This window comes from Elephas maximus, chromosome 5 (assembly GCF_024166365.1).
Source record: "Elephas maximus indicus isolate mEleMax1 chromosome 5, mEleMax1 primary haplotype, whole genome shotgun sequence".
In the NCBI taxonomy this organism is placed as follows: Eukaryota; Metazoa; Chordata; class Mammalia; order Proboscidea; family Elephantidae; genus Elephas; species Elephas maximus.
In genome coordinates, this window is record NC_064823.1 from 159,933,052 (window position 1) to 159,960,356 (window position 27,305).

The 27,305-nt window shown below is 47.1% G+C and overlaps 1 protein-coding gene across 3 annotated transcripts in view; it reads right to left on the minus strand.

The window, feature by feature from the left end:
• FAM53A (family with sequence similarity 53 member A) overlaps positions 1-27,305 on the minus strand; it is a 57,806-nt gene that overhangs the window by 17,407 nt on the left and 13,094 nt on the right. For all 3 annotated transcript variants that reach the window (XM_049886589.1, XM_049886586.1, XM_049886588.1), the window contains exons 2-3: positions 9,882-10,124; positions 2,624-2,678 (exon numbers count right to left, since the gene is read on the minus strand). In XM_049886589.1, the coding sequence (XP_049742546.1) occupies positions 2,624-2,678; positions 9,882-9,959 (133 nt within the window). In that variant the 5' untranslated portion in view covers positions 9,960-10,124. The remainder of the gene's footprint in view (positions 1-2,623; positions 2,679-9,881; positions 10,125-27,305) is intronic.

Here is a 27,305-nt window from a genome sequence, read left to right on the forward strand (position 1 = left end):
TGACAGCTGTGAGAAGTCGTAGTGAAGCCCTCCCTCACAAGTGGCCTGAGGCGGACAGAGGCCCAGCACCAAGGCCCGGCTACCTTGTCCGGCAGGAACTCCGGCGGCCTCAGCTCCTGGGCTTCCCTGCCACCCATTCCCTGCATCACACACAGCGGGTGGGGACCGCATCTGGGGACAGAGCCTCCCCACCCCAGGCCCCATGAACCAGGCGTCTGCTGTGAGCGTCCAGAGCCAGCCCTGCCACCAGAAGCGGCCCTCTCCGTTTGAGTTAGTGCCTGCCTCTCAGCTGGCAGGCAGTGAAATGTGCCATCTGAAGAATATGAACGGACCAAGGGGGGCCTGCACTGGCCTTCTCTGCCTTTGACACCCCAGGTAAAGACTTGAGAACAGAACCAAAGTTCACACTCCCCTGGACCGGTGCTTCTCAAGAGACAGTCAAGTCTTAGCTCCAGCAACTCAAGAGCATGCCCACCAAGGCCTCTGCTCTCCATCTAATACTTATACTCCCCAGCTTTCCCTGAATGACCACTGCCCTGCAGAAGCTCCCCACACAAGGGGCCCCGCTCCCCTTCCCACCAGCCCCTCTGCCTCATGCCACCCAACCTGGGCGCCCAGACTCCGGGCGTGCGTTATCAGATTCACCCTTGCCCCCTGGGGGCGCTTTCCTAACTGCCTCCATCACCACCCTTCAGAAAAGAAAACACACAGTCAGGTACACAGGCTTCCTCACATGGAGCCAACACCTGGCCGTAAGGCCCAGAGGGTAGTCCAAAACCCAGTCCAGGCAGAAGGCATCCAGCAGCCCCTGGCGGCCTCACCAGCTGCTTCTGCAGTGACTGTCCAGCTGAGAGGCATGAGGGAGAAAGCCCCAGCACAGGCCCTGGGGTGGGGCGGGGCCTGGTGACCCTAGAGCAGCAAGGAGGCTAGAAAGGGGTACGAGGGGGTGGAAGGTGCAGTCAGAGAGGAGGCCTAGGGGCCACAAGAGTAGTGGGGCTGACTCTGCGGTGGGAAGCCTTTAGGGAGTTCTGAGCTGGGACAGTGGTGGTCTGGCCTGGCCTGAGGGCAGGACGGACTCCAGGAGGCCAAGACCGAAGCAGGAAGGTGAGCTGGGGAGAAGCGCCAAAGGCTGGGGCAGGTGATGACGTTGGGACCGCGGTGGGGACTTTTATTTCCATTACCCATTAAAGATCTGGTAGAGACTCTTCACTTCAGTTGTCTGGCACGCAGACACATCACCACTCAGACCACCCTGGCCAGATCCAGGCGCCTTCCACAGCCCCGTGATCCTGGCCAACAGAGACGGCCGCCCCCAGGTCTCAACTGGGGTGGGAACTGAGGCTCAGACTCAGGTCTGTCTGACTGTAAACCACCCTGCCTTTTCTCTCCATTCAGCTCCTCCTTTATAAACACCACCAACGAGCACATCTGACTGCAGCCAGCAAAACAGTGCACAGGCGCACTGAGAGCGTGACCACCACTAGGCTTGGCTCCCCGACATGCTCAGCGTGGCCAGCCGCCAAGGACATGGGCTGGGGGCCAAGCACCCCACAGCACGGACACCCCCTCCCACTCTGCCATCACCCCAACAACCCACAGCTGGCTCCAGGGCCAGACATGTTAGAGCTCCAGCCAACACTGTGGATACCGCTTGGCCTGCTGCCCTCTGGTTTGTCTAGGTTGTGCTGCCAACAGGGGGCCGCAGGACCCCATGGAGTGGATGTTTCACTCTGGCACCTCCAGGTGCCTTTCCAGAAAGGACACAGCAATTTCCCAGGCTCCATCCTGGACACTGTCACTGTTTAAAGTGACTCCAGGCAGAAGGGCAAGGGGCTATCTCCCAAGTACCCTAACTGGCCCTTAGCCACAGGCACCACCCACCTGGACTCATGGATCACCCTCCAACCACTGGTCCAGCAAAGGGAAAGGATAGCTACTGAAGAACTCTAGGCACCCGAGGGACAAGACTGAAACACTGTCTGGGCGTGGCTATGAAGGTCAATGTCGTGGATTGAATTGTGTCCCCCCAAAACATGTGTAAACTTAGTTAGGCCATGATTCTCAGTACTGTGTGGTTGTCCTCCACTTTGTGGCTGTAGTTTTATGTTAAAGAAGATTAGGGTGGGATTGTAACATCCTTACTCAGGTCACATCCCTGATCCAATGTAAAGGAGTTTCCCCGGGGTGTGGCCTGCACCACCTTTATCTTACAAGAGATAAATGGAAAGCAAGCAGAGAGTTGGGGACGTCGTATCACCAAGAAAGTAGTGCAGGGAGCAGAGCATTCTTTGGACCCAGGGTCCCTGCACGGAAAAGCTTCTAGTTTGAGGAAGGACTGATGAGAAGGCAGACAGAGACAGAAAGCCCTCCCCTGGCACTGATGCCCTGAATTTGGACTTTTAGCCTACTTTATTATGAGGACATAAATTTTCCTTTGTTAAAGCCATCCACTTGTGGTGTTTCTGTTACAGCAGCACTGGATGACTAAGACCGTCAACCTTAGGTGCGAATCCCACTACACAGCCTCCACCTCCGCCCCCAGGCCAGGGGCCCAGGCCCTGACTCTGCTTCCTGCAGGCCCACACCAGCCCCAGGAAGACCGCCAGAGCTTTTCAACACTTACCGTTGAGGTCAAAGGGGAACAAACTGCCGCTTTTGTTCAGTTTCTCAGCTGAATACTGAAAGTGATGAGAAAGAGATGTTTCAACACCACGGACTTGCACAGGAAAATCGAGAAATAGGGTTACCCCAGTCCATGTTTCCATCACTACAACAAAGCCTGTTTCTCCATCATTTTCTTTTTGCTGATTAAAAAAAAGGCACTGGCCTCTGGAATACAGTATTTTTTCTTAAAGGAGATTTTTAAAGACCTGACAATTCATTTACGAAGTGGAAATAAACACCTGACTCCTGAACGCCAGGCCTCCTACTTCTTGGCTGGTTTGGGCCACGTCTTCACAAACCTCACCACTGGGGCCTGCTCCCCCATGGCAGCTCCAGCCATGGGGCCCAGGCCCCCAGCCCAGGGCTCAGGGATGCCCTGGGTCAAGGATGGCCTGGAGCCTGTTCGGGGTGGTAGGTGCCAGGCTGTGCACACCAGGCAAACGCATGGAACTGAACCCTCCCCGGCCACGCACTTCACTGCCCGTGAATTCCACCTCCACAAAAGAATACACTCGAACGAAAGGTTTGAAAATACCCACTCTCCACCACTCAAGCCTGCTTCGCGCAGTGGGTCACAGCCACCCAGCATGCTGACTGACAACAGCATGTCCACTCAGGCCCAGCGCCCTGAGCCGCCTGCGTCCCCTGCATCCCCACGCACCCAGGCGGCTCCCCACTCCTCGCCCACACAGGTCCCCCATCTGAAGCAATCCCCTCCACCTGTGCTGTCCCATCACGTGACCATGCTGCTTATTTGCCACTCTTTAATAAACACCTGTGGCCCCATCTCCCTGGTCCAGCTCTCACCACTGCCACGAAAGCTGATCTCCCAGTCTCCTGGGGCCACTTTCCAGTTCACACTCTGACTCTCCTCGGGCTCACCAATGACCTCCACATGTATAATCCAGGGCCAGCCCTCAGCTCACTGGACCCCAGCAGCCCAGGCCACACAACCCTCCTTCTCCGTCATGTGTTCCACAAAACATGGTTTGAGGGTCTTTATTGGAATTGCAATGATCCTTCAACAAGTGAATGGTTAAATACGCAGTAAGACATCCTACCAAGGAACACTACTCGGCAATTCAAAGGCACGAGCTACTGAGAGAAGCTGCAACCTGGATGGACCCCCGGAGAACTGTGCTGAGTGAAAAAGCCAGTCCCTAAAGATGACATCCACCACACGTCTGTCAGTTTGTCATACTGTGGTGGCTTGCATGTTGCTTTGATACTGGAAACTATGCCACCGGTATTTCAAATACCAACAGGGTCACCCATGGTGGACCAAAGCCATGGTATTACCAATCGCTTTGCATGCATATGAAAGCTGGACAATGAATAAGGAAGACTCAAGAAGAATTGATGCCTCTGAATTACGGGGCTGGTGAAGAATACTGAATATACCACGGGCTGCCAGAAGAACGAACAAGTCTGTCTTGGAAGAAGTACAGCCAGAGTGCTCTTGGAAGCAATGATAGTGAGACTCTGGACATGTTATCAGAAGGGACCAGTCCCTGAAGAACAGCATCGTGCTTGGTGAGGTAGAGGGTCAGTGAAAAAGAGGAAGGCCCTCAACGAGATGGACTGACACGGTGGCTGCAACACTGGCCTTAAACATAACAATGATTGTAAGGATGGCACAGGATCTGGCAGTGTTTCGTTCTGTCGTACACAGGGTCGCTATGAGTCAGAACCAACTCTAACAACAATCCATGACTCGAGTCAGCTCCAACTCATAGCAACCCTGTGTACAACAGTAGCAACTAGCAGGTGCTACTAAATTAACGGACAAAAAATAGTGAGGATATGGAAAGTAACAAATTACAGCTAGTAGATACTCAACTTTGCATCCAAGATTTACTCAAGAACATGGAAATGTACAAAATTTGATCAAGTAATTAAGCCTCAAAATCAGTTTTGAGATATTTCTAGGACTGGATATCATACACACAGACTATATTCTCTTTAATGCAATTAAAGAGGAAATCAACATTAAAAAGAAACCTAAGCACTTTTCAGCAACTCTCGCATTTGAGAAAATATCACTGAAAATTACAATCTATTTACAAATCCTCAGTGAAATTTCTATAGGCCAATCTTCTGCTCTATATAAGGTCACTATGAGTCAGAACCAACTCGACAGCACCTAACAACCACCTCGCTTCTGAATACAGATACAAAAATATTAAAATTATGAGCAGTTCAAATCCTGCGGTTGATCACGCTTTCTCTCGTTTCTTGGTGTCTTCTTGGTACTTCCTAGAGGGTGGTGTATACTTCATCTGAAAAAGGCACCCAAAACTAAAATAGGAAAAGGATATACCATGAACACGTAGAGTATCGTCTAGGTACACATCAATTAGTTCAACGTGATGAAATTTAACTCACTATGTTAACAAACTAAAAGAGAAAACTCATAGCAACCTATGCCCTCAAAGCATTTAATGACACTCAGCACTCATTTCCTGAAATAAAATAATAAACTTCCTAAGCACACCAGTGAAATATTATGATGAAATTTCTGACATGAGAAATATATCAGGAATTCCATACGGCGGATAATAACGGCACGTCAGAACTAAGCCTCGGCTATCATCTTGCTCTTCAGCAATGTCTCTGAGGTTCCAACAATAAGGAGACGCAAAAAGGGAAAGGTGGACACAGGTGTGAAAACTGACGAAGCTGTCAGTAGTGCGGATAAAATGATTGAATTTTCTACTAAAACCGAGGGTCCCGAAAGTGGGTAGATACATGATAAACATATACAAATCGATTATTCTTCTTTCACCAGCAATCACTGGTTAAAAAAAAAAAAAAGACAATTTCATTCCGATTAGCAACAAAAGCAAATAAATAGCCAGAAATGATCAAGGAAAAAAAAAGTCTATAAAAAATTATAGAACTTTACGCAAGGATGTAAAAAACTTGAATAAATAGAGTAACATATATGTTTATGAACAAAGACTTAATATCACAAATGCGTTAAACTTCTAAAACAGAAACTAAATTTTATGCAATTCTAGCCATTAACTCAGAGATTACAAATGTGGCAAGTTGGTTTTTAAAGTTCATTTAGAAAAATAAGTATGCAAAAGCAGCAAAGAAAATTTGGAAAAAAACAACAAAGGTACACTTTCCCTACAAGATGCTCAAGCACGCCACATAAAGCACCTGCGATGGCTGAGATCGTGTGCCAGCTTGGCTGGGCCTTGACTCTCAGCGCTTATACGCGAACACCCCATAAAGGGATCTGCTGTGGCCTGCATCCAAATACAAGCGGGCATTCCGGCTTTTGCCTCTCTAGATCCTGCAGCTGCCTTCTGTTCATCTGACCTCCGGTTCTTGGGACATGAGCTATCAGCTTATCTGCTGACCTTGGGATTTGTCGATCTTCACAGCCTGTGAGCAAGAGCCCTGCTCTCCGACCTGCCGATCTTGGGTTTGTCAACCCCTGCAGCTACGTGAATCTGGAGAACCCTCTATTCTGATCCACAGACTTGGGACATTCCTGCCTCTACAATCACGTGAGCCGTTTCCTTGATATAAATCTCTCTCTATGTATATTTATACACTTTACTAGTTTTGCTTCTCTAGATAACCCAGCTTACGACATTTGGTACCAGGAGTGAGGTGCTGCTCTAACAGATATGTAAAATGTGGAAGTGGTTTTGAAACTGTGAATGAATAGAGGAGCAGCAGCAGCAGAGGACCACCAAGAGCAGAAGACCAGCAACTCAGAAGACCCACAGCAGCAGAACCTGGAAACCATCACTGGACAGCACTGAAGCTGACCCATGAAACAAGGGGGCTGAGGGCCTTTGTGCAGGAGGTTTCCTGGCAGAGTTGGGTGCCTCCAGGCACTGATCAGTAGAGCTAAATTTGCTGAGCCACAGAGCAAGGGAGCTGAGTGCCTTCTGGCTGAAGTTTACTGGCGGAGTACAGTGCCTCCAGACACTTATCAGTGTAGCTACAGATATTTGGAACACTTGCCCCAGCAGGGCAGATGCAGGCATGAGGCTGAGGGGCCAAGAGACTAAGGAACTAGGAATCAGAAGCAGAAGAGACAAGGAACACAGGAAGCTGAGCTGCCTCAGTCTCAAAAGGTACGGCCAGGACCTCTGGGGTTTTAAAGGGTGGAGTCGCCACTCAGATGGACTAGGAGAATGGTGTGCCTAAAGCTGAGGGAGCAGAGATGCCACCCCAGTGGGCCTGGATGGCAGAGCTGAAGCCCAGGGCCTAGGGGCCTCCAAAATGAGACCAGTACCTTAGGGTCTGGAGGGCAGGGCCATTGTGTAAATGGTCTCAGATAAGTGAGGGTTACGAGGCCTTGAGGGCTAATGTAATGTGTTCTGCTGACTAGCTTGGTGCCTGTATCCTTCTTTCCCTCCAATTTCTCCCGTTTGTAGTGGAAATGTCTAGCTTCTGCCTGCCTGTTACACCACTGTACCTTTGGAAGCAGGTAACTTGTATTCTAGATTTCACAGATGAAGAGGTATTTTTTGGATTTTGGACATGGAGTTGAATTAAGACTTGCTATCTCACACTATGGTATGATGGAGTTAATGTGTTTTACATGTGGCAAGGACATTTTGGGGACCAAAGGGTAGAATGTCATGGATTGAATTATGTCCCCCAAAAACATGTGTTAACTTGGTTAAGCTATGACTACCAGTATTTTATGGTTGTCCTCCATTTCATGATTGTAATTTCCTACGTGTTGTAAATCCTAATCTCTGCCTGTGGCTAATGAGGCAAGATTAGATATGTTAAAGACGATTAGGGTGGGATTGTAACACCCTTACTAAGGTCACATTCCTGATCCATGCAAATGGAGCTTCCCTGGGGTGTGGCCTGTACCACCTTTTATCTTCCAAGAGATAAAAGGAAAGGAAAGTGAGCAGAGGGTTGGGGGACCTCATACCACCAAGAAAGCAGCACCAGGAGCAGAGCACATCCTTTGGACTAGAGATTCCTGTACTGAGAAGCTCCCAGACCAAGGGAAGAGTGATGACAAGGACCTTCCTCCAAAGCCGACAGAGAGAGAGAGCCTTCCCCTGGAGCTGGTGCCATGAATTTGGGCTTCTAGCCTACTAGACTGTGAGAGAGTAACCTTCTTTTTGTTGAAGCCATCCACTTGTGGTGTTTCTGTTATAGCAGCACTAGATGACTAAGACAGCATCTATGGTTAAAATGCGACTCCCTGAGAGTGCAAACAATTACTGCACCTGGCTACTAACCAAGTGCAGTTGTTGCCAGGTGCCGTCGAGCAGTTCCTGCTCATAGCAACCCCAGGTACAACAGAATGAAACACTGCCTGGTCCTGCACCATCCTCACAATTGTTGTTATGCTTGAGCCCACTGTCCCAGCCACTGTGTCAATCCATCTCATGGAGGGTCTTCCTCTTTTTTTTCTCCCTCTACTTTACCAAGCATGATGTCCTTCTCCAGGGACTGATCCCTCCTGATAACATGTCCAAAGTATGTGAGACAAAGTCTTGCCACCCTTGCTGCTCAGGAGCATTCTTGTTTCAAGACACATTTGTTCGTTCTCTTAACCAGGCACAGTACTTGAACCAAAAATTCACGTCTACCTTAGAGGCAACTAGGAAAAAAGGCCAGGTGATCTATTTCCAAAAAATCAGTCACTGAAAACTCTATGGAACACAGTTCTACTCAGACACACATGGGGTCGCTATGGGTCAGAATCAATACAACGCAACTGGTTTTTGATCTTAGAGTAAAAATAGCTATGAGCTAACTTGAAGAAACTCCCACTGACCCCAGGTGGGACAACATGGGCATCAGAGTAAGAACTGAAATGAACTGAAACATCAACTGTTAAAAGCCACTAGTTCACCACGATACTTTAAAAAAAGAAAGAAAGAAAATGTACCTCATTGGTAAACTCCGGAGAATGCTAGGGCGCTAATTCAGTCTCCCTGAATGAAAGGGGGACCGGCCACCCACCGCATGGGCTGTTAGGGCAAGTGGAGAAATCAAGCCCACAGGGCTCAGGCATGTGCCATGCCCGTGTAGACCCTGCAGGCTCGTGTGTGCACCAGCACATGTGCTGTGCCAAGGCCATCTCCCACACATCCCGACCACTCTACCAGGCAGGCACTGCGGCCCCTCTTGCTGGTACCCCTGCTCCCCACGACCTGGTCCCCCACCCTCCCCACTCAGTAGGAGCAACAACAATCATCTTTCTGCTGCAGAGAGCACTTTCCATGCTGACCCACAGAAAACCCAAGCTGACAGCTCTGAACGTGGATTGCATGTGCCCGGCTTAGGAGGCCTAGAACCCGCGCCCATGCCTCCCATGTGTCACCTGAACATGCAGGCTACAGATAAGCCTCGCTCACGTGTGCCTGCAGCACAGTCCAGGGCAAAAGGATAATGGCTCCGAGCCAGCTGGGTCTTGCAGTGAGAGTGCCCAGGCCCAGCCGCAGGGTGCCACGCAGGCAAAGCTCAGCAGCACCGCGATTCTGTGTGTGGATGTGGGGGCTGCACATGACTGAGCACACCCTCTGAATCCCCATCTGACCAGGGCATGGCTGGTATATTGAAGGAGGTGTACTAAAAGTCCCCTTTAGGCCGATGCTAGAAAAATTAACCCCACTTGCACAAAGTCTAAAACTAGGCAAAACTAATCTAAACCAAACTCGTTGCCATCAAGTCAATTCCGACGCATAGCAACCTTATAGGGCAGAGTAGAACTGCCCCACAGGGTTTCCAAGGAGCGGCTGGTAGGTTCGAACTGCCGACCTTTTGGTTAGCAGTTGAGCTCTTAACCACTGCACCACCAGGGCTCCAAAACTAACCTAGGATGATAAAATTCAAGACACAGGTTTCCCTGGGAGCAGGTGGTGCTGGGAGGCCCGAAGGGGGCCTCTGGGCAGCAGTCCTGTGTAGTTTCTTCATCTGGTGAGGCTAACAGGTGTACAAATTCACACACTGTGATTTGCCCACTTTTCTGTGTGTAGGTTGTACGTTAGTTAAAGGTTTACTTTAAAAGAAAAGCGATCCACAGAGACGGCTGGCCTCCAGGAGCTACACCTGCACTGGGCTTCTGCTGGGCACCCCTGCCCCCAACATCCCCTCCTCCTTCCCCACACCCCCTCCTCCCCCACTGCCCCAGACCCCCGCCTGCCAGTCGGCCACTCTCGAGAAGGCTGGAGAGAAAGCAGAGCACTGCCTCCTGCCGCCCAAGGCTAGCTTACCGGGCTGGCATCATAGGTCTTGCGGGCGAGGTCGTCCAGGCTCTGGTTCTGCAGCTTCTCGGTGATAAGCGTGACCATGGTCGGGGGTCCCGTGTCCTCTGTCCGCACAGTCGAGCATTGAGGTTCTGGGGCATTGGGCTTCAGGAGGCCCAGGCCATTGCTGGGTCTGAGCTAAACCTGGAGATTATGCTCCCATTTGGCAGATGAACGATCCATTTCCAGGGGGTCTTCAGAGCCTCGTGTCTGTTTGTCGGTAAAGAGAAACTGTCAAATGTAACGACATACACACCGTTCCATTCGTTTTTCTATCACATGCTGAGTACTACGCACATAAAATATTTCTGACCCCTCTGCCTGACAAGCCCTTTAAAAACAACCACACAAGCTCTCTCCTGGAAAACTTAATGAGAGCCGTCTTCCGGCTAAAAGATGGAGGGTCAAATCCACACGTTAGGGCCAACCCCTTCCAATGCCCCCACAGAGGTGCCAGGGAAGGCCAGTCCCACCCTCTCCAACAAGGCCCTTAGCCCACAAGGCAAAGAAGACAGGCGAGGAGACACAGGAACTGGATTTGGGAAGCTGGAAAGCAGCTAAGAAATCAAACCTTAAGCCCACTGTGGAGAAGCCCCAGGGAACAACCTGACTGCAAACTACTGAACCTCCCACCTCCCTGGTAGAAAGTCTGTTTAAAGCAGTTACACACCGGTCCCCTCCCCCACTCCACCCTGCTGGGCAAGAGCCCCACCCCCACCCCAACTGAAGCGCAGTTTCCTGGGGTGCACAGAGGTCTGCTGGCTGGGCCCAGCTGAAGGGGAAGAGCTAGGTGAAACCGGTCAACAGGCGCAGGGGACTCCAGACAGCATTAACCCTCCAGCCATCCCTGTCCAAGCCCCAGAAGTGGACAGCTAAGAACCCACCCGCAGGCAAAGACTCAGCTGCCGCACTGGGGGGTCTGCCTCCCCCGGGCAGAAGAGGAGAGAGGTCCTGACAAGGCAAGGGCCCACAACCAGCCCAGCAAGCCCACCACACACAGGCTTCAGTCTGCTTTTCAGTGTCCCATTCTTGAACACCAGCAGGCGCCCAGGGTCATCAGTTTAGGAAAGCAATACCTACTGCCGTCGAGTCAATTTCAACACATAGTGACCCCGTAGGACAGAGCAGAACTGTCCCACAGGATTTCCAAGGATGTCATCTTTATAGAAGCAGACTGCCTAATCCTTCTTTTGCAAAGCGGCTGGTGGGTTCAAACCACTGACCTTTTGGTTAGCAGCTGAGCGCTTAACCACTGCACAATCAGGGCTCCTTAGGAATGCAATAAAAGAGGCCAGAACCATCAGGGGAAAAAAGCAACCTGAAGAAAATACAGTGTGCGAGAGGGATCTTTCAACATTAGTATCAATCTTACCTCAAAGTGATAAGATACTATACCAATGACCACAATATCCTTAACAACACTCAAAAAGGAAAAAAAAAGAAGCTCTTGGACATTAAAAACATAATAAAAACCATTTGCCATCAAGTCGATTCCAACGCATGGCAACCCCACGTGTGTCAGAGTAGAACTGGGCTCTACAGTTGTCAGTGGCTGATTTTTCAAAGGAGATTGCCAGGCCTTTCTTCTGAGGCACCTCTGGGTAGACCTGAACTTCCACCTTTCAATTAGCAGCAGAGTGCTTAGCCACTTGTGTCACCCAAACCCAGTGCCGTCGAGTCACTTCCACAGGACGTCTAAAACCATAACAGCAGGGATGAAAAACTGCACAGAAGATCCTGAATGCGTGTCCTCAAACACAGACCTCCAGTCTCCTTCGAGGAGACTCGTCGGGCAGAATAAGCATCACTGAACAGAGGGTCCCCACCGGCGGGAGCCCAAAGCACTCAGTGCCCAGGCCTCTCCACGAGCCATTAAATCCGTCTCTGGGACAGCACTGCTTATGGACATCTGCCCCCAAAACCTTAGTGTTTGTCAGCAGTATCACCCTTACGGCATCAGAGGAATGTCCGTGCCAGCCAAGTGGGGCTGTGCTAGGAAAGCAAGGGTCATTCCATTTTATGAAATCTACTAGTACAATGTGCTAATAGATCTAAGGAGAAAAACCATATGATCATTGCCGTAGATGCTGAAATGGTTTCTGAAAAAATTCTAATACTCATTTCTCATCTTTAAAAGTATACTATCCAAAATACATAAAACTCTTAAAACTCAGCAATAAGGAAACAAGCAACCCAAATACAAAATGAACAAAAGATCTGAACAGACACCTCACCAAAGAAGACAGGCTGCTGTTGTTAGGGGCTGTCATGGATTGAACTGTGTCTCCCAAAAATATCAGTCAACTTGGCGAGGCCGTGATTCCCAGTATTGTGTGACTGTCCACCATTTTTGTCACCTGATGTGATTTTCCCTTGTGATGTAAATCTTATCTCTACGATGTTAATGAGACAGGATTAGCAGCAGTTATGTTAATAAAGCAGGACTCAACCTACAAGACTAGGTTGTGTTTTAAGCCAATCTCTTCTGAGATATAAAAAAGAGAAGTGAGTACAGAGACAGAAGGACCTCACACCACCAAAAGGTCCAGGAGAATAGCACGTCCTTTGGACCCAGGGTGCCTGCACCGAGAAGCTCCTCGACCAGGGGAAGATTGATGGCAAGGCCTTCCAGCAGAGCTGACAGAAAGACAAAGTCTTCCCCTGGAGCTGGCACCCTGAATTCAGACTTTTAGTCTCCCAGACTGTGAAAGAATAAGTTTCTCTTTTATTACAGCCATCCACCTGTGGTATTTCTGTTATAGAAGGGCTAGATGACTAAGACAGGTGCCGTCAAGTTGGTTCCAACTCATAGCCACCCTACGTACAACAGAACAAAACGCTGCCCGGCCCTGCACCATCCTCACAATCGTTTCTGTGTTTGAGCCCATAGACAGAAGATTACAGAAGGCAAATAAGCACATGAAAAGGTGTCCAGCAGCACATGTCATCGCTGCTGTTATCACCGAGTGCCTTCAACGTCGATTCTAACTCACGGCCACCACATGTGATTGAACAGGGCTGCCCCATAGGGTTTTCTTGGCTGTAATCTTTACAGGAGCAGATCTCCAGGTTTTTCTGGGTTCCACGGAGCCACTGGGTTCCAACTGCCAACCTTTCAGTTAGCAGCCAAGCACTTAACTATTTCATCTCCAGGGCTCCTTTCGTACGTCATTAACCAAACCAAACCCATTGCCATCAAGTCGATTCCGACTCATATCAACCCTATAGGACAGGGTAGAACTGCCCCATAGGGTTTCCAAGAAGCAGCCGGTGGATTCAAACTGCTGACCTTTTGGTTAGCAGCCAAATGTTTAACCATTGTGCCACGAGGGCCCCCACATGTCATTAGGGAATTACAAATTAAACCAACAATGAGATACCACTGCACACGTACACGAGTGGCTAAAATCCAAAACACTGACAATGCCAAATGCTGGCAAGGATATGGAGCTGCAGGAACAAACACTCATTCATTGCCGCTGGGAACACAGCCACTCTGGAAGACAGTCCACCACTTTCTCACCAAGGTAAACACAGGCTTACCATCCCATCCAACAACCACGCTCCTAGCTATTTACCCAACTGAGTCGACAACGCATGTCCACACAAACCCTGCACATGAACATTTATAGCAGGTTTATTCATAAATGCCTCAAACTGGAAGCAACTGAAATGTCCTTCAGTAGATGAATGGATAAACTTAACTGTGGTCCATCCACACAACCGAGTATTATTCAGTGAGAAAAAGAAATGAGCTACTAAGCTAGGAAAAGATGTGGAGAAACCTTAAACACTTGTTGCTAAGTGGATGAAGCCAGTCTGAAGAGGCTATGTACTATACAATTCCAACAATATGACATTCCAGAAAAGGCAAAACTACAGAGACAGTAAAAAGATCAGTGGTTGCCAGGGGTTCAGAAAGAGGGAGAGAGAAACGAACAGGTGGAGCGCAGGGCATTTTTAGGGCAGTGAAACTATTCTCCGTGGTACTGTAATGTTGGACACAGGACATTATCGTCTGTCAAAACCCAACACTAACAGTGAGCCTGTTAGGGACTGAATTGCGTCCCCCCCAAAATGCATATTAACTTGGCTAGGCCGTGATTCCTAGTGTTATGTGGTTGTCCAACCTTTTGTGATCTGATGGGATTATCCTCTGTGTTGTAAATCCTAACCTCTATGATGTTAATGAGGCAGGATTAGAGGCAATTGTTAATGAGGCAGGACTCAATCTACAGGATTAGGTTGTATCTTGAGTCAATCCCTTTTGAGATATAAAAGAGAGATCTAAGTAGAGAGGAGAGGGACCTCATGCCACCAAGAAAGAAGTGCCGGGGGCAGAGTGCATCTTTTGAACCTGGGGTCCTTGAGCTGAGAAGCTCCTAAACGAGGGGAAGATTGATGACAAGGACCTTCCCCAAGCACCAACAGAGACAGAAGGCCTGCCCCTGGAGCTGGTGCCCTGAATTAGGACTTCTAGCTTACTGGACTAAGAGAGAATAAATTTCTATTAAAAAAAAAAAAAAAGCCATCCATTTTTGGTATTTCTGTTACAGCAGTATTAGACAGCTAAGACAAATTTGGTACCGAGAGTGGGGTTCTGCTCTAAGAGGTACCTAAAATGTAAAACTGGTTTTGAAACTGTGAATAAGTATAGAGACTGTAAGAGTTTTAAACTGCCTAACAGTAAAATCCTAGATTGCCTTGAAGAGATTCTTGGTGGAATCATGGATGTCAAAGACAATTCTGGTAAGGGCTCAAAAGGAAGTGAGGAGAGCTGTAACAACAGAGTTGGTTCAGAGGCAAGAAGCAGCAGCAAAGGAACAGCAGCAGCAGACCCAGGAGACCGGCCTGAGGCAGTGCAGGAGCCAACCCATGGAGCAGGAGAGCTGAGTGTCCTTGCGCAAGAGGCTTCCTGGAGGAGTGGGGTGCCTCCGAGTATTCATCAGTGGAGCTGGGCTTGCCGACCCTCAGCGCGAGTGAGCTGAGTGCTCACTGGACAAGGTTTACTGATGGAGTGAGATGCCTCCAGGCACTTTTCGATAGAGCTAAAGAGCTTTGGAACACTTGCCAAGCAGGGCAGATGCTGGATCAGCCTAGGGGCCTGAGGGGCCAAGAGGACAAGGAATCAGGAAGCAGAAGCTGAAGAGACAGGGAACATAGGAAACAGAGCTGCCTCGGCCTCAAAGGGTTGGGCCAGGACTTCTGGGGTCTCAGAGTGGAGTCATGGCTTCTGAGGTTTCAAGGGGTGGGGCCACAGGCTCCTAGGTTTTAAAGAGTCAGACCTTCACCACCTCGGTTCTGGAGTGTGGGGCTGACTTTCACGGGATAGGGCCAGATCCGCTGTCCAAAGCTGAAGGGGAAGGCCTGCCATGCCCAAGGGGCAGAAGAATGGGGCCTGCAAGGGATGAGGGGGCAGGGTGGCCACTGGTTGGACTAGAATGGGGGTCGCCCAAATGTGAGGGAAGAGAGTTGCTGTTCCAGTGGACCTGGAGGATGGGGGTGAAGCCTAAGGCCAAGGGGCCTCCACCCAGAATCTGGAGAGTGTGGCCAACGCCTAGAGCCTGGAGGGCATGGCCATTGCCTAAATGGTCTCAAAACAGAGGATTATTTTCAAGCCTTGGGAGCTAATGTAATGTGCCTGCCGACTTGTTTGGTGCCTGTTATCCCTTCTTTCCCTCCAATTTCTCCCATTTGTAATGCAAATGTCTAGCTTGTGGCTGTCCCATCACTGTACTCTGGAAGCAGACAACTTGGATTCTAGATTTCACAGATGAAAAGAGGAATTTTGCCCCAGGACATTTTGGACTCGGAGTTGAATGAACTTTTGGGATGATATGATGGGGTGAATGTGTTTCACATGTGGCACAGACATGAATTTTGGGGGGCCAAAGGGTAGAATGTCATGGATTGAACTGTGTCCCCCAAAAATGTGTCAACTTGGCTAGGCCATGATTTCCAGTATTGTGTGGTTATCCACCATTTTGTGATCTAATGGAATTATCCTATGTATTATAAATCCTAACCTCTATGATATTAACGAGGCAGGATTAGATGTAGTTATGTTAATGAGGCAGGACTCAATCTACAGGATTAGGCTGTATCTTGAGTCAATCTCTTTTGAGATATAAAAGAGAGAAGCAAGCAGAGAGACGGGAGAACTTCATACCACCAAGAAAATAGTGCCAGGAGAAGAGTGTGTCCTTTGGACCTGGGGTCCCTGCATTGAGAAACTCCTGGACCAAGGGAAAGATTGATGACAAGGACCTTCCCCCAGAACTGACAGAGAAAGAAAACATTCCCTGGGAGCTGGTGTCCTGAATTTAGACTTCTAGCTTCCTAGACTGTGAGAGAATAAACTTGTTTGTTAAAGCCATCCATTTGTGGTATTTCTGTTAAAGCAGCAATAGCTAAGACAGAACCCCAGTGTAAACTATGGACTTTAGTTAATAAAAATGTATCAATATTGGCTCATCCATTGTAACAAATGCACCACAGGAATTCAAGATGTTAACAAAAGAGGAAACTATGGGAGGGGGAGAGGTGGGTATATAGAACTCTCAGTACTTTCTGTTCAATTTTTCTATACACCTAAAACTGCTCTAAAAAATAAAGCCAATTAATAAAAAATTTATATATACTATCTGTGATGGTTAAGACTGTGTGTCAACTTGGTTTGGCCATGATTCTCAGAGTTTTGGCAGCTGTATAATCTTGTGATCACTTCCTGTTGAAATCTGATACGTGATCACTCCCATGATGGAATCTGCTGAGTGGTATCAGTGGGGGCAGGGCCTGTGGCAGCTCACCACCCCCCTCAGCCTTCATCTCTCTGCCCTCCTCCGCCTACTTCCTTTCTGCTTGCCTTGCCAAGGCTTTTGGCTTATTCTGGATCCAGCATCCGTCTCGTCTGACCTCCAGCTCTTAGGACCTGAGCTAGCAGCTTACTGTTGATCTTGGGATTTGTCTATCTTCACAGCCCGTGAGCAAGAGTCCTGCTCCCCGATCTGCCAATCTTGGGTTCACCAGTCCCTGCAGCTACGTGACTCCAGAGAAACCCTGCAGTCTTGCCTGCCAATCTTGGGATCTGTTGACCTTCACAGCCTGTAAGCTGGAGCTCTGTTCTCCGACCTGCCGATCTTCGGTCCATCAGCTTCTGTGGCCGTGTGAATTGGGAGAAGCCTCTATCCTGATCCACGGGTTTGGGATGTTCCAGCCTCTACAACTGCGTGAGCTGTTTCCTTGATATAAATCTCTCTCTATATATATTTATACACTTTACTGGCTTTGCTTCTCTAGAGAACCCAGCCTAAGACACCATCTGACTGTGCAGATATATACAGAGGTGTGAGTGTATGTGTGTATGTGTGTGTGCGTGTGTGTATACACGTGCTCTCAATAGGAATCAATAGAAACTTCCACAACATGTAGTTTTAAACCATGCAGCCCAAAAGCCAGCACATCTTACCAAATGGGGAAATACTGGAGGCATTCTAGCAAACAGAGGGGAACAGAACAAAGATACCCTCTATCGGCACAGCACTACCATCAAATCCTGCACTGGACTATTTAGCCGAAGCAATCAGAAAAGAGAAAGAACTCAGCGAGGGACAGGTTTGACTGGGGCAGGGTCAGTGTAAGGCCCTGGGCTATAACCAGCACCTCTGGGGACTAAGGGATATCATCCCTCACCATCACTCAAATCTCAACCTTCAGAGAGGTCATCTCACACGTTCTCACCCACGATGATGCCACCGTGAACATGCAGACAGCTGTTGGCCAAGTCTGTCCTCTCCCCACAGTGACCCTGTGAAAAAGTCCCCTGGCCACACCGGAGGGCATAAAGTATGGTGCATCAGCCAGAGCACAGTCTCGCAGGGATGCCACCAGGCTCCCAACACTGAGCCCAAGCCGTGGTGACCATGCCGCCAACACTGAGCCCAAGCCGTGGTGACCACGCCACCAATGGTGAGCCCAGGCTGTGGAGACCACGCCGCCGACGCAAAGCCCAGGCTGTGGTGGCCACGTGGCCAACGTTGAGCCCGAGCCATGGAGACCATGTCACTGCCACTGAACCCACCACGCCACCAACGCAGAACCTGGGCTGTGGTGACCACACCAATGGCACTGAGCCCAGGCTGTGGTGACCACTCTGCCAATGCTGAGCCCATCTACAGTGACCACATTGCCGACACTGAGCCTGGGGTGCGGTGACCATGCCGCTCATACTGAGCCTGGGCTGTGGTGAACATGCCACCGATGCTGAGCCAGGCTGTGGTGACCATGCCGCCAATGCTGAGCCAGGCTGTGGTGACCATGCCACCGACACTGAGCCAGGGCTGTGCTGACAGCCACTACAAAGCCTTCACCATGTGCGGCAACATGAGGAGAATCAGGATCAGGCCATCCCACATGTTGATGGCACCCATCCATCTGTGTCAAGATGACTGGGCAGCTGGCTCTTGTCTACTCTGAGGCTACTGACGAAATGACAACAGTGGTTGATGGTACAGAGGAGTAGATACACACCATACGTGCATGGAACTCACCCAAAGCCAACTAAATGAGACACTGCATCTGTACAGCATATACATGGCATGGATACTTCGGCTGCTCCACCCTCCAGAGGCCCAAGAGCCTGGACAGGAAGCCATATCTCCCAGAAGAGACATCTGCCTGCTGGGAGTGGATGCTTCAATACGTTTTCAAACCAAAGAGCCCTACTCACAGCCAACCACATCACATCAGGCCCCCACCGGTCGGGCATCAGCTGGGTGGACCAGCTGGCACAGAATGTTGTCCTCAACAAGGTACAGTTCTTGTGGTCACTACACTCAAATTCCCCACAGCCCCAACTTAGAACTGCACCCCAACAGGCCAGTGCAGCCCTCATTCAGCCCCAGCCTGTTTTCCACTAATCCCACCAACTTTTGACATCCGGCCGTGGGTCCACTGCATCACAGCAGCTAGTTCCTAACAGAGGGCAAAGGGCAGGTTTCTTGCTCCTCCGGACCACTCGGGGGCTCTGCTCCATCACTATGTACCATCCCCCTCACACCTTGGCTGTCAAAAACCTGGGAGCACACAGCATGCACACACACGTTCCCAAGAAAGGCTACACCAGCCACAGTAAACTTTATTTTATTAAAAATTATTTAAATTCCCCTTGAGATTGGGAATCAGACAAGGATGCCCTTTATCACCACTCTTATTCAACATAGCGCTGGAGGTCCTAGCCAGAGCAATTAGGCTAGATAAAGAAATAAAGGGCATCCAGATTGATAAGGGAGAAGTAAAAGTATCTGTATTTGCAGACAACATGATCTGATACACAGAAAACCCTAAGGAATCCTCAAAAAACTACTGAAACTAATAGAAGAGTTCAGCAGAGTATCAGGGTACAAGATAAACACACAAAAATCAGTGGGATTCCTCTACACCAACAAAAAGAACATTGGAGAAGAAATCACCAAATCAATACCATTTACAGTAGCCCCCAAGACAATAAAATACTTAGGAATAAATCTAACCAGAGAAGTAAAAGACCTATACAAAGAAAACTACAAGACACTACTGCAAGAAACCAAAAGAGACCTACATAAGTGGAAAAACATACCTTCCTCATGGACAGAAAGACTTAACATTGTAAAAATGTCTATTCTACCAAAAGCCATCTATAGATACAATGCAATTCCGATCCAAATTCCAGCGACATTTTTTAAAGAGTTGGAGAAACAAATCACCAACCTCACATGGACGGGAAAGAGGCCCCGGATAAGTAAAGCATTACTGAAAAAGAACAAAGTGGGAGGCCTCACTGCACCTGATTTTAGAACCTGTTATACCGCTGCAGTAGTAAAAACAGCCTGGTACTGGTACAACAACAGATACATGGACCAATGGAACAGAATTGAGAATCCAGACATAAATCCGTCCACAAATGAGCAGCTGATATTTGACAAAGGCCCAAAGTCAGTTAAATGGGGAAAAGACAGTCTTTTTAACAAACGGTGCTGGTATAACTGGATATCCATCTGCAAAAAAATGAAACATGACCCATACCTCACACCATGCACAAAAACAAACTCAAAATGGATTAAAGACCTAAATGTAAAATCTAAAACGATAAAGATCATGGAAGAAAAATTAGGGACAACGCTAGGAGCCCTAATACATGGCATAAACATTATACAAAACGTTACTGACAATGCAGAAGAGAAACTAGATAACTGGGAGCTCCCAAAAATCAAACACCTATGCTCATCCAAAGACTTCACCAAAAGAGTACAAAGATAACCTACAGACTGGGAAAAAGTTTTTAGCTATGACACTTCCGATCAGTGTCTGATCTCTAAAATCTACGTGATACTGCAAAAACTCAACTACAAAAAGACAAATAACCCAATTAAAAAATGGCCAAAAAATATGAATAGACACTTCACTAAAGTAGACATTCAGGTAGCTAGCAGATGTATGAGGAAATGCTCACGATCATTAGCCATTAGAGAAATGCAAATCAAAACTACAATGAGATTCCATCTCACTCCAACAAGGCTGGCATTAATCCAAAAAACACAAAATAATAAAGGTTAGAGAGGTTGTGGAGAGATTGGAACACTTATACACACCTGGTGGGAATGTAAAATGGTACAACCACTATGGAAATCGATTTAGTGCTTCCTTAAAAAACTAGAGATAGAGCTACCGTTATGATCCAGCAACCTGACTCCTTGGAATATATCCTAGAGAAGTAAAAGCCTTTACACCAACAGATATATGCACACCCATGTTCACTGCAGCACTGTTTACAACAGCAAAAAGATGGAAGCAACCGAGGGGCGCATCAACAGATGAATGGATAAATTATGGTATATTCACACAATGGAATACTATGCATCAATAAAGAACAATGATGAATCTGTGAAACATTTCATAACATGCAGGAATCTGGAAGGCATTTTTCTGAGTGAAATTAGTCAGTTGCAAAAGAACAAATATTGTATGAGATCACTATTATAAGAACTCGAAAAACAGTTTAAACAAAGAAGAAAATATCCTTTGATGGTTACGAGAGTGGGGAGGGAGGGAGGGAGAGGGGTTTTCACTAATTAGATAGTAGACAAGAACTATTTTAGGTGAAGGGAAAGACAACACACGATACAGAAGAGGTCAGCACAATTGGACTAAACCAAAAGCAAAGAAGTTTCCTGAATAAACTGAATGCTTTGAAGGCCAGCGTAGCAGGGACAGGGGTTTGGGGACCATGATTTCAGGGGACATCTAAGTCAATTGGCATAATAAAATCTATTAAGATAACATTCTGCATCCCACTTTGGAGAGTGGTGTCTGGGGTCTTAAACGCTAGCAAGTGGCCATCTAAGATGCATCAACTGGTCTCAACCTACCTAGAGCAAAGGAAAATGAAGAACACCAAAGAAACAAGGTAATTGTGAGCCCAAGAGACAGAAAGGACCACATAAACCAGAGACTACATCAGCCTGAGACCAGAAGAACTAGATGGTGCCTGGCTACAACCGATGACTGCCCTGACAGGGAACACAACAGAGAACCCCTGAGGGAGCAGGAGAGCAGTGGGATGCAGACCTCAAATTCTCGTGAAAAGACCAGGCTTAATGGTCTGACTGAGACTAGAAGGACCCCGGAGGTCATGGTCCCCAGACCTTCTGTTAGTCCAGGACAGGAATCATTCCCAAAGCCAACTCTTCAGACAGGGATTGGACTGGACTATGGGATAGAAAAAGATACTGGTGAAGAATGAGCTTCTTGGATCAAGTAGAGACACATGAGACTATGTTAGCATCTCCTGTCTGGCTGGGAGATAAGAGGGCAGAGGCGGTCAGAAGCTGGCCAAATGGACATGAAAATAGAGAGTGGAGGGAAGGAGTGTGCTGTCTCATTAAGGGGAGAGCAACTACAAGTATATAGCAAGGTATATATAAAATTTCTGTACGAGAGACTGACTTGATTTGTAAACTTTCACTTAAAGCACAATAAAAAATTTTTTAAATGATATAGTACTGGAAGATGAGCCCCCCCAGGTTGGAAGGCACTCAAAAGACAACTAGGGAAGAGCTGCCTCCTCAAAGAAGAGTCAACCTTAATGACATGGATGGAGTCAAGCTTTCAGGGCCTTCATTTGCTGATGTGGCATGACTCAAAATGAGAACAGCTACAAACATCCATTAATAATCAGAAAGTATAATGTACAAAGTATGAATCTAGGAAAATTGGAAGTCATCAAAAATGAAATGGGACGCATAAACATTGATACCCTAGGCATTGGCGAGCTGAAACAGACTGGTACTGGCCATCTTGAATCAGACAATCATATGGTCTAGTATGCTGGGAAGGACAGCTTGAAGAGAAATGGGCATCACATTCCTCATCAAAAAGAACGTTTCAAGATCTATCCTGAAGTACAACACTGTCAGTGATAGGATAATATCCATACGCCTACAAGGAAGACCAGTTAATACGACTATTATTCATATTTACGCACCAACCACTAAGGCCAAAGATGAAGAAATTGAAGTTTTTACCAACTTCTGCAGTCTGAAATTGACCAAACATGTGATCAAGATGCACTGATAATTGCTGGCAATTGGAATACGAGTGCTAGAAACAAAGAAGGATTGGTAGTTGGAAAATATGGCCCTGGTGATAAAAACGATGCTAGAGCTCGCATGATGGAATTTTGCTAGACCAATGACTTCATCACAAACACCGTTTTTCAACAGCATAAAAGGGACTACACACGTGGACCTCACCAGATGGAATACACAGGAATCCAATCGACTACATCTGTGGAAAGAGACAATGGAAACGCTCAATATCAAAAGTCAGAACAAGGCCAGGGGCCAATTCTGGAATAGACCATCAATTGCTCACATGTAAGTTCAAGGTGAAGCTGAAGAAAATTAGAACAAGTCCACAAGAGCCAAAGTACGACCTTGTGTGTATCCCGTCTGAATTTAGACACCACCACAAGAACAGACTGGACGTGTTGAACACTAATGACTGAAGACCAGACAAGTTGTAAAGTGCCATCAAGGATATCACACATGAAGAAATTAAAAAAAAAAAACCGTTGCCATCGAGTCAATTCTGACTCATAGCGACGCTATAGGACAGAGCAGAACTGCCCCACAGAGTTTCCAAGGAGCGGCTGGTGGATTCCAACCACTGACGTTTTGATTAGCAGCCAAAGTTTGGAAATGCCACCAGGGTTTCCAAAACAAACCCACTGCTATCGAGTGGATTCTGAGTCATAATGACTCTATAGGACAGAACAGAACTGCCCCATAGGATTTCCAAGGAGCAGCTGGTGGATTTGAACTGCCAGCCTTTTGGTCAGCAGCCATGGATAGCTCTTAACTATTTCGCCACCAGGGCTCCTTGAAGAAATTAAGAGGTCATTAAAAAGACAGGAAACAAAGAAAAGACCAAAATGAATGTCAGAAGAGACTCTGAAACTTGCTCTTCAAGCACAGTAGTTAAAGCCCAAGGAAGAAACGATGAAGTGCAAGACCTGAACAGAAGATTTAAAAGGGTGGCTCAAGAAGACAAAGGATCATAATGACATGTGCGAAGACCTGGAGTTAAGAAACAAAAAGGGAAGAACGTGCTCAGCGTTTCTCAAACTGAAAGTACTGAAGAAAAAATTCAAGCCTGGAGTTGCAATACTAAAGAATTCTATGGGGAAAATATTAAACGATCCAGAAGTATCAAAAGAAGATGTGAGGAATACACAGAATCAGGATACCAAAGAGAAATGGTGGACATTCAACCATTTCAGGGGGTAGCATATGATCAAGAACCAACGGTACCGAAGGAGGAGGTCCAAGCTGCACTAAAGGCACTGGCGAAAAAGAAGGCTCCAGGAATTGACAGGCTATCCATTGAGATGTTTCAACAAACAGATGCAGCGCTGGAAGTGCTCACTTGTCTATGCCAAGAAATTTGGGATACAGCTAGTTGGCCAATCAACTGGAAGAGATTCATATTTGTAACCATTCCAAAGAAAGGTGATCCAACAGAACGCGGAAATTATCGAGCAATATCATTAATATCACACGCAAGGATATCATACGTGAAGAAATTAAGAGGTCATTAAAAACACAGGAAAGAAAGAAAAGACCAAAACAAATGTCAGAAGAGACTCTGAAACCGGGGATATCATTGCTGACGTCAGATGAATCTTGGCTAAAAGCAGAGAATACCAGAGAAGTTTTTAGTGTGTTTTATTAACTATGCAAAGGCATTCAGCTGTGTGGATCATAACAAATTATGGATAATATTACAAAGAATGGGAATTCCGGAACACTTAATTGTGCTCATGAAGAATCTGTACTTAGACCAAGAAGCAGTCGTACATACACAATGGGATACTGCGTGGTTTAAAGTCAGGAAAGGTGTGCGTCAGGGTTGTATCTTTTCATCACACTTATTCAATCTGTATTCTGAGCAAATAATTTAAAAGCCTGGACTTTATGAAGAAGAACAGGGCATCAGGATTGGTGGAAGACTCAACAACCTGCAATATGCAGATGAAACAACCTTAACTGCGGAAAGTAAAGAAGACTTGAAGCATTTATTGATGAAGAGCAAAGACCACAGCCTTCAGTATGGATTACACTTCAACATAAAACAAAAATCCTCACAACCATACCAATGAGCAACATCACGATAAATGGAGAAAAGACTGAAATTGTCAAGGATTTCATTTTACTTGGATCCACAATCAACACCCATTGAAGCAGCAGTCAAGAAATGAAATGACGCATTGGATTGGGCCAATCTGCTGCAAAAGATCTTTAAAGTGTTAAAAAGTAAAGATGTCAGTTTAAGGACTAAGGTGCTCCTGACCCAAACCATGGTGTTTTCAATGGCCTCATATGCATGTGAACGCTGGACAGTGAACACGGATGACCCGAGAAGAACTGATACCTTGAATTATGGTGATGGCGAAGAATACTGGATATACCATGGATTGCCAGAAGAACAAAAAAATCTGTCTTGGAAGAAGTACAGCCAGGATGCTCATTAGAAGGATGGCAAGACTTCATCTCACATACTTTGGACGTGTTATCAGGAGGGATCAGTCCCTGGAGAAGGACATCATGCGTGTTAAAGTAGAGGGTCAGCGAAAAAGAGGAAGACCCTCGATGAAATGGACTGACACAGTGGCTGCAACAATGGGTTCAAACATAGCACAACTGTGAGGATGGCGCAAGACTGGGCAGTATTTCATTCTGTTGTACGGAGGGTCACTATGAGTCAGGTTCAATGGCACCTAAGAACAATAACGACAGTATTTTAAAAAGCAGGTCACATACTCACCTGGACCATCAAAGAAGGAGAGTCAGGAATATCAAAAAATCCACTGCCGTCGAGTCATTTCCAACTCACAGCAACCCTATAGGACAGAGTAGAACTGCCCCACTGGGTTTCCAAGGCTGTCATCTTTACGGAAGCACACTGCCACATCTTTCTCCTGTAGAACAGGTGGTGGGTTCGAACCACCAACCTTTTGGTGAGCAGCCAAGCACTTAATCACTGAGCCACCAAGGCTCCTAGAGTCAGGAATAGGAGGAAATGGACTGCGTGGCTAATTGCCTCCGTCAACAACTGTCTCCTTTGCCATGAGACCAGAAGAACTGGATGGTGCCCAGCTACTGTTACTGAACATTGTGCTCAAAGATTCTATAGAAGAATCCTGATCAAAAGGGGAGGAAATATGAAACAGAATTTCAAATTCTTATGGACTCCAGCCTTTTTGGAGCCACCGAGGCTGGATAAGCCCCTGAAACTACTGCCCTGAGATAATCTTCAAACCTTAAGCTGAAAATATGATCTGAAGTCTTCTTAAACCAAACAGCAGTTTAGCTAAGTTAGTAAAGAATGTCTGCCTTCAGCACTGCGCTCCTTTAATAACTATCTATATGGGACCAAAGTGAGAACACTAACTCGAAAAGTTAGACAGGAAGCTTAGAGAGTGGTGAGTTTATGTTAATGGGGGAGGAACAATTTGGAAAAGGAGGGTGAGAATGGCTGCACAACTGGAAGAAGGTAATCAATGTCGCTGAATTGTACACGTAGAAACTACTGAATTGGTGTATGTTTTGCTGTGTATATTTTCAATAACAATTTTTAAAAAAGGAGTAAAATGAAAAGAAGGCCACATAGTTCTTAGAGAAATGGCTGCTCCCAGGCCTGGGGGAGAGAAAGGGCAAGATGAGCCCGGACATCTCAGGTTGCCAAAAAGTAGGGAAGTGCTCAAAGAACGATAAAAGGGCTCCCAACAGCAGCAAGGTAAGTAATGACAGTGATGGGTTATAATCCATTAGAATAAAATAAGAATCCCCAAGTCCATCCTGACATAAATAAATAATTGAAAAAATAAATAAATGGGAGAGAAGGGAGAGCTCTTCCTTACAGCAAAATGCCAACTAATAAATTGAGAAGGAACAATGGAAATGAAAAAAAGAAATCACCATTTGGCAAGCACCCCATAATACTTGTCTCAGGCAAGAAACATCAAAGAAATGAATGCTAAAATTATTGAGTGAAAGTATGACGAGAAACACGATGTTTACACAGTCTCAAAGCATTCCCTATAAGATACTTTTTCCTTACAATGGGGGAATTGTAGCCTGATAGTGGAGAAACCTGGCTGACACCACTTCAAGCAAAAGGTCAAGTTCACAAGGCGAGTGCCCGGACGAACCGACATTGTGTGCCTCTGATGTGATGTGCTGAAAAGACGTTCTTCCTGGGGGTCCCGGCCAAAACGCATAAACTCAATCTAATCGCTAGAGAACATCAAACCCAAATTACGAGACATTCTACAACATAACTGGCCAGTACCTGGTGGCGTGGTTGAAGCACTCAGCCTCTAACCAAAAGGTTGGCAGTTTGAATCCTTCAAACCTACCAGCTGCCCCACGGGAGAAAGATGTGGCAGCCTGCTTCCATAAGGATTACAGCCTTGGAAACTCTATGGGGCAGTTCTACTCGGTCTACAGGGTCACTCTGAGTCGGAATCAACTCAACGGGAAGGAGTTTTAAATTCTTCAAGAATGTCTAGGTCAAAAAAGATGAAGACTAAGGAACTATCCCAGATTGGAGGGAGACTAAAGACATGGGACAACCAAACGTAACATGTGACCCTAGACCAGTAAGAGGACATTGGAGAGCTACCAAAATCTGAGTAAGCACCATAAGTTAGATAATAGTACTACATCATACCACCCCCCATCTGTCAGTCTGTCATGCTGTGGTGGCTTGCATGTTGCTGTGATACTGGAAGCTATGCCACCAGTATTTCAAATAGCAGTGGGGTCACCCCTGGTGGACAGGTTTCAGCAGAGC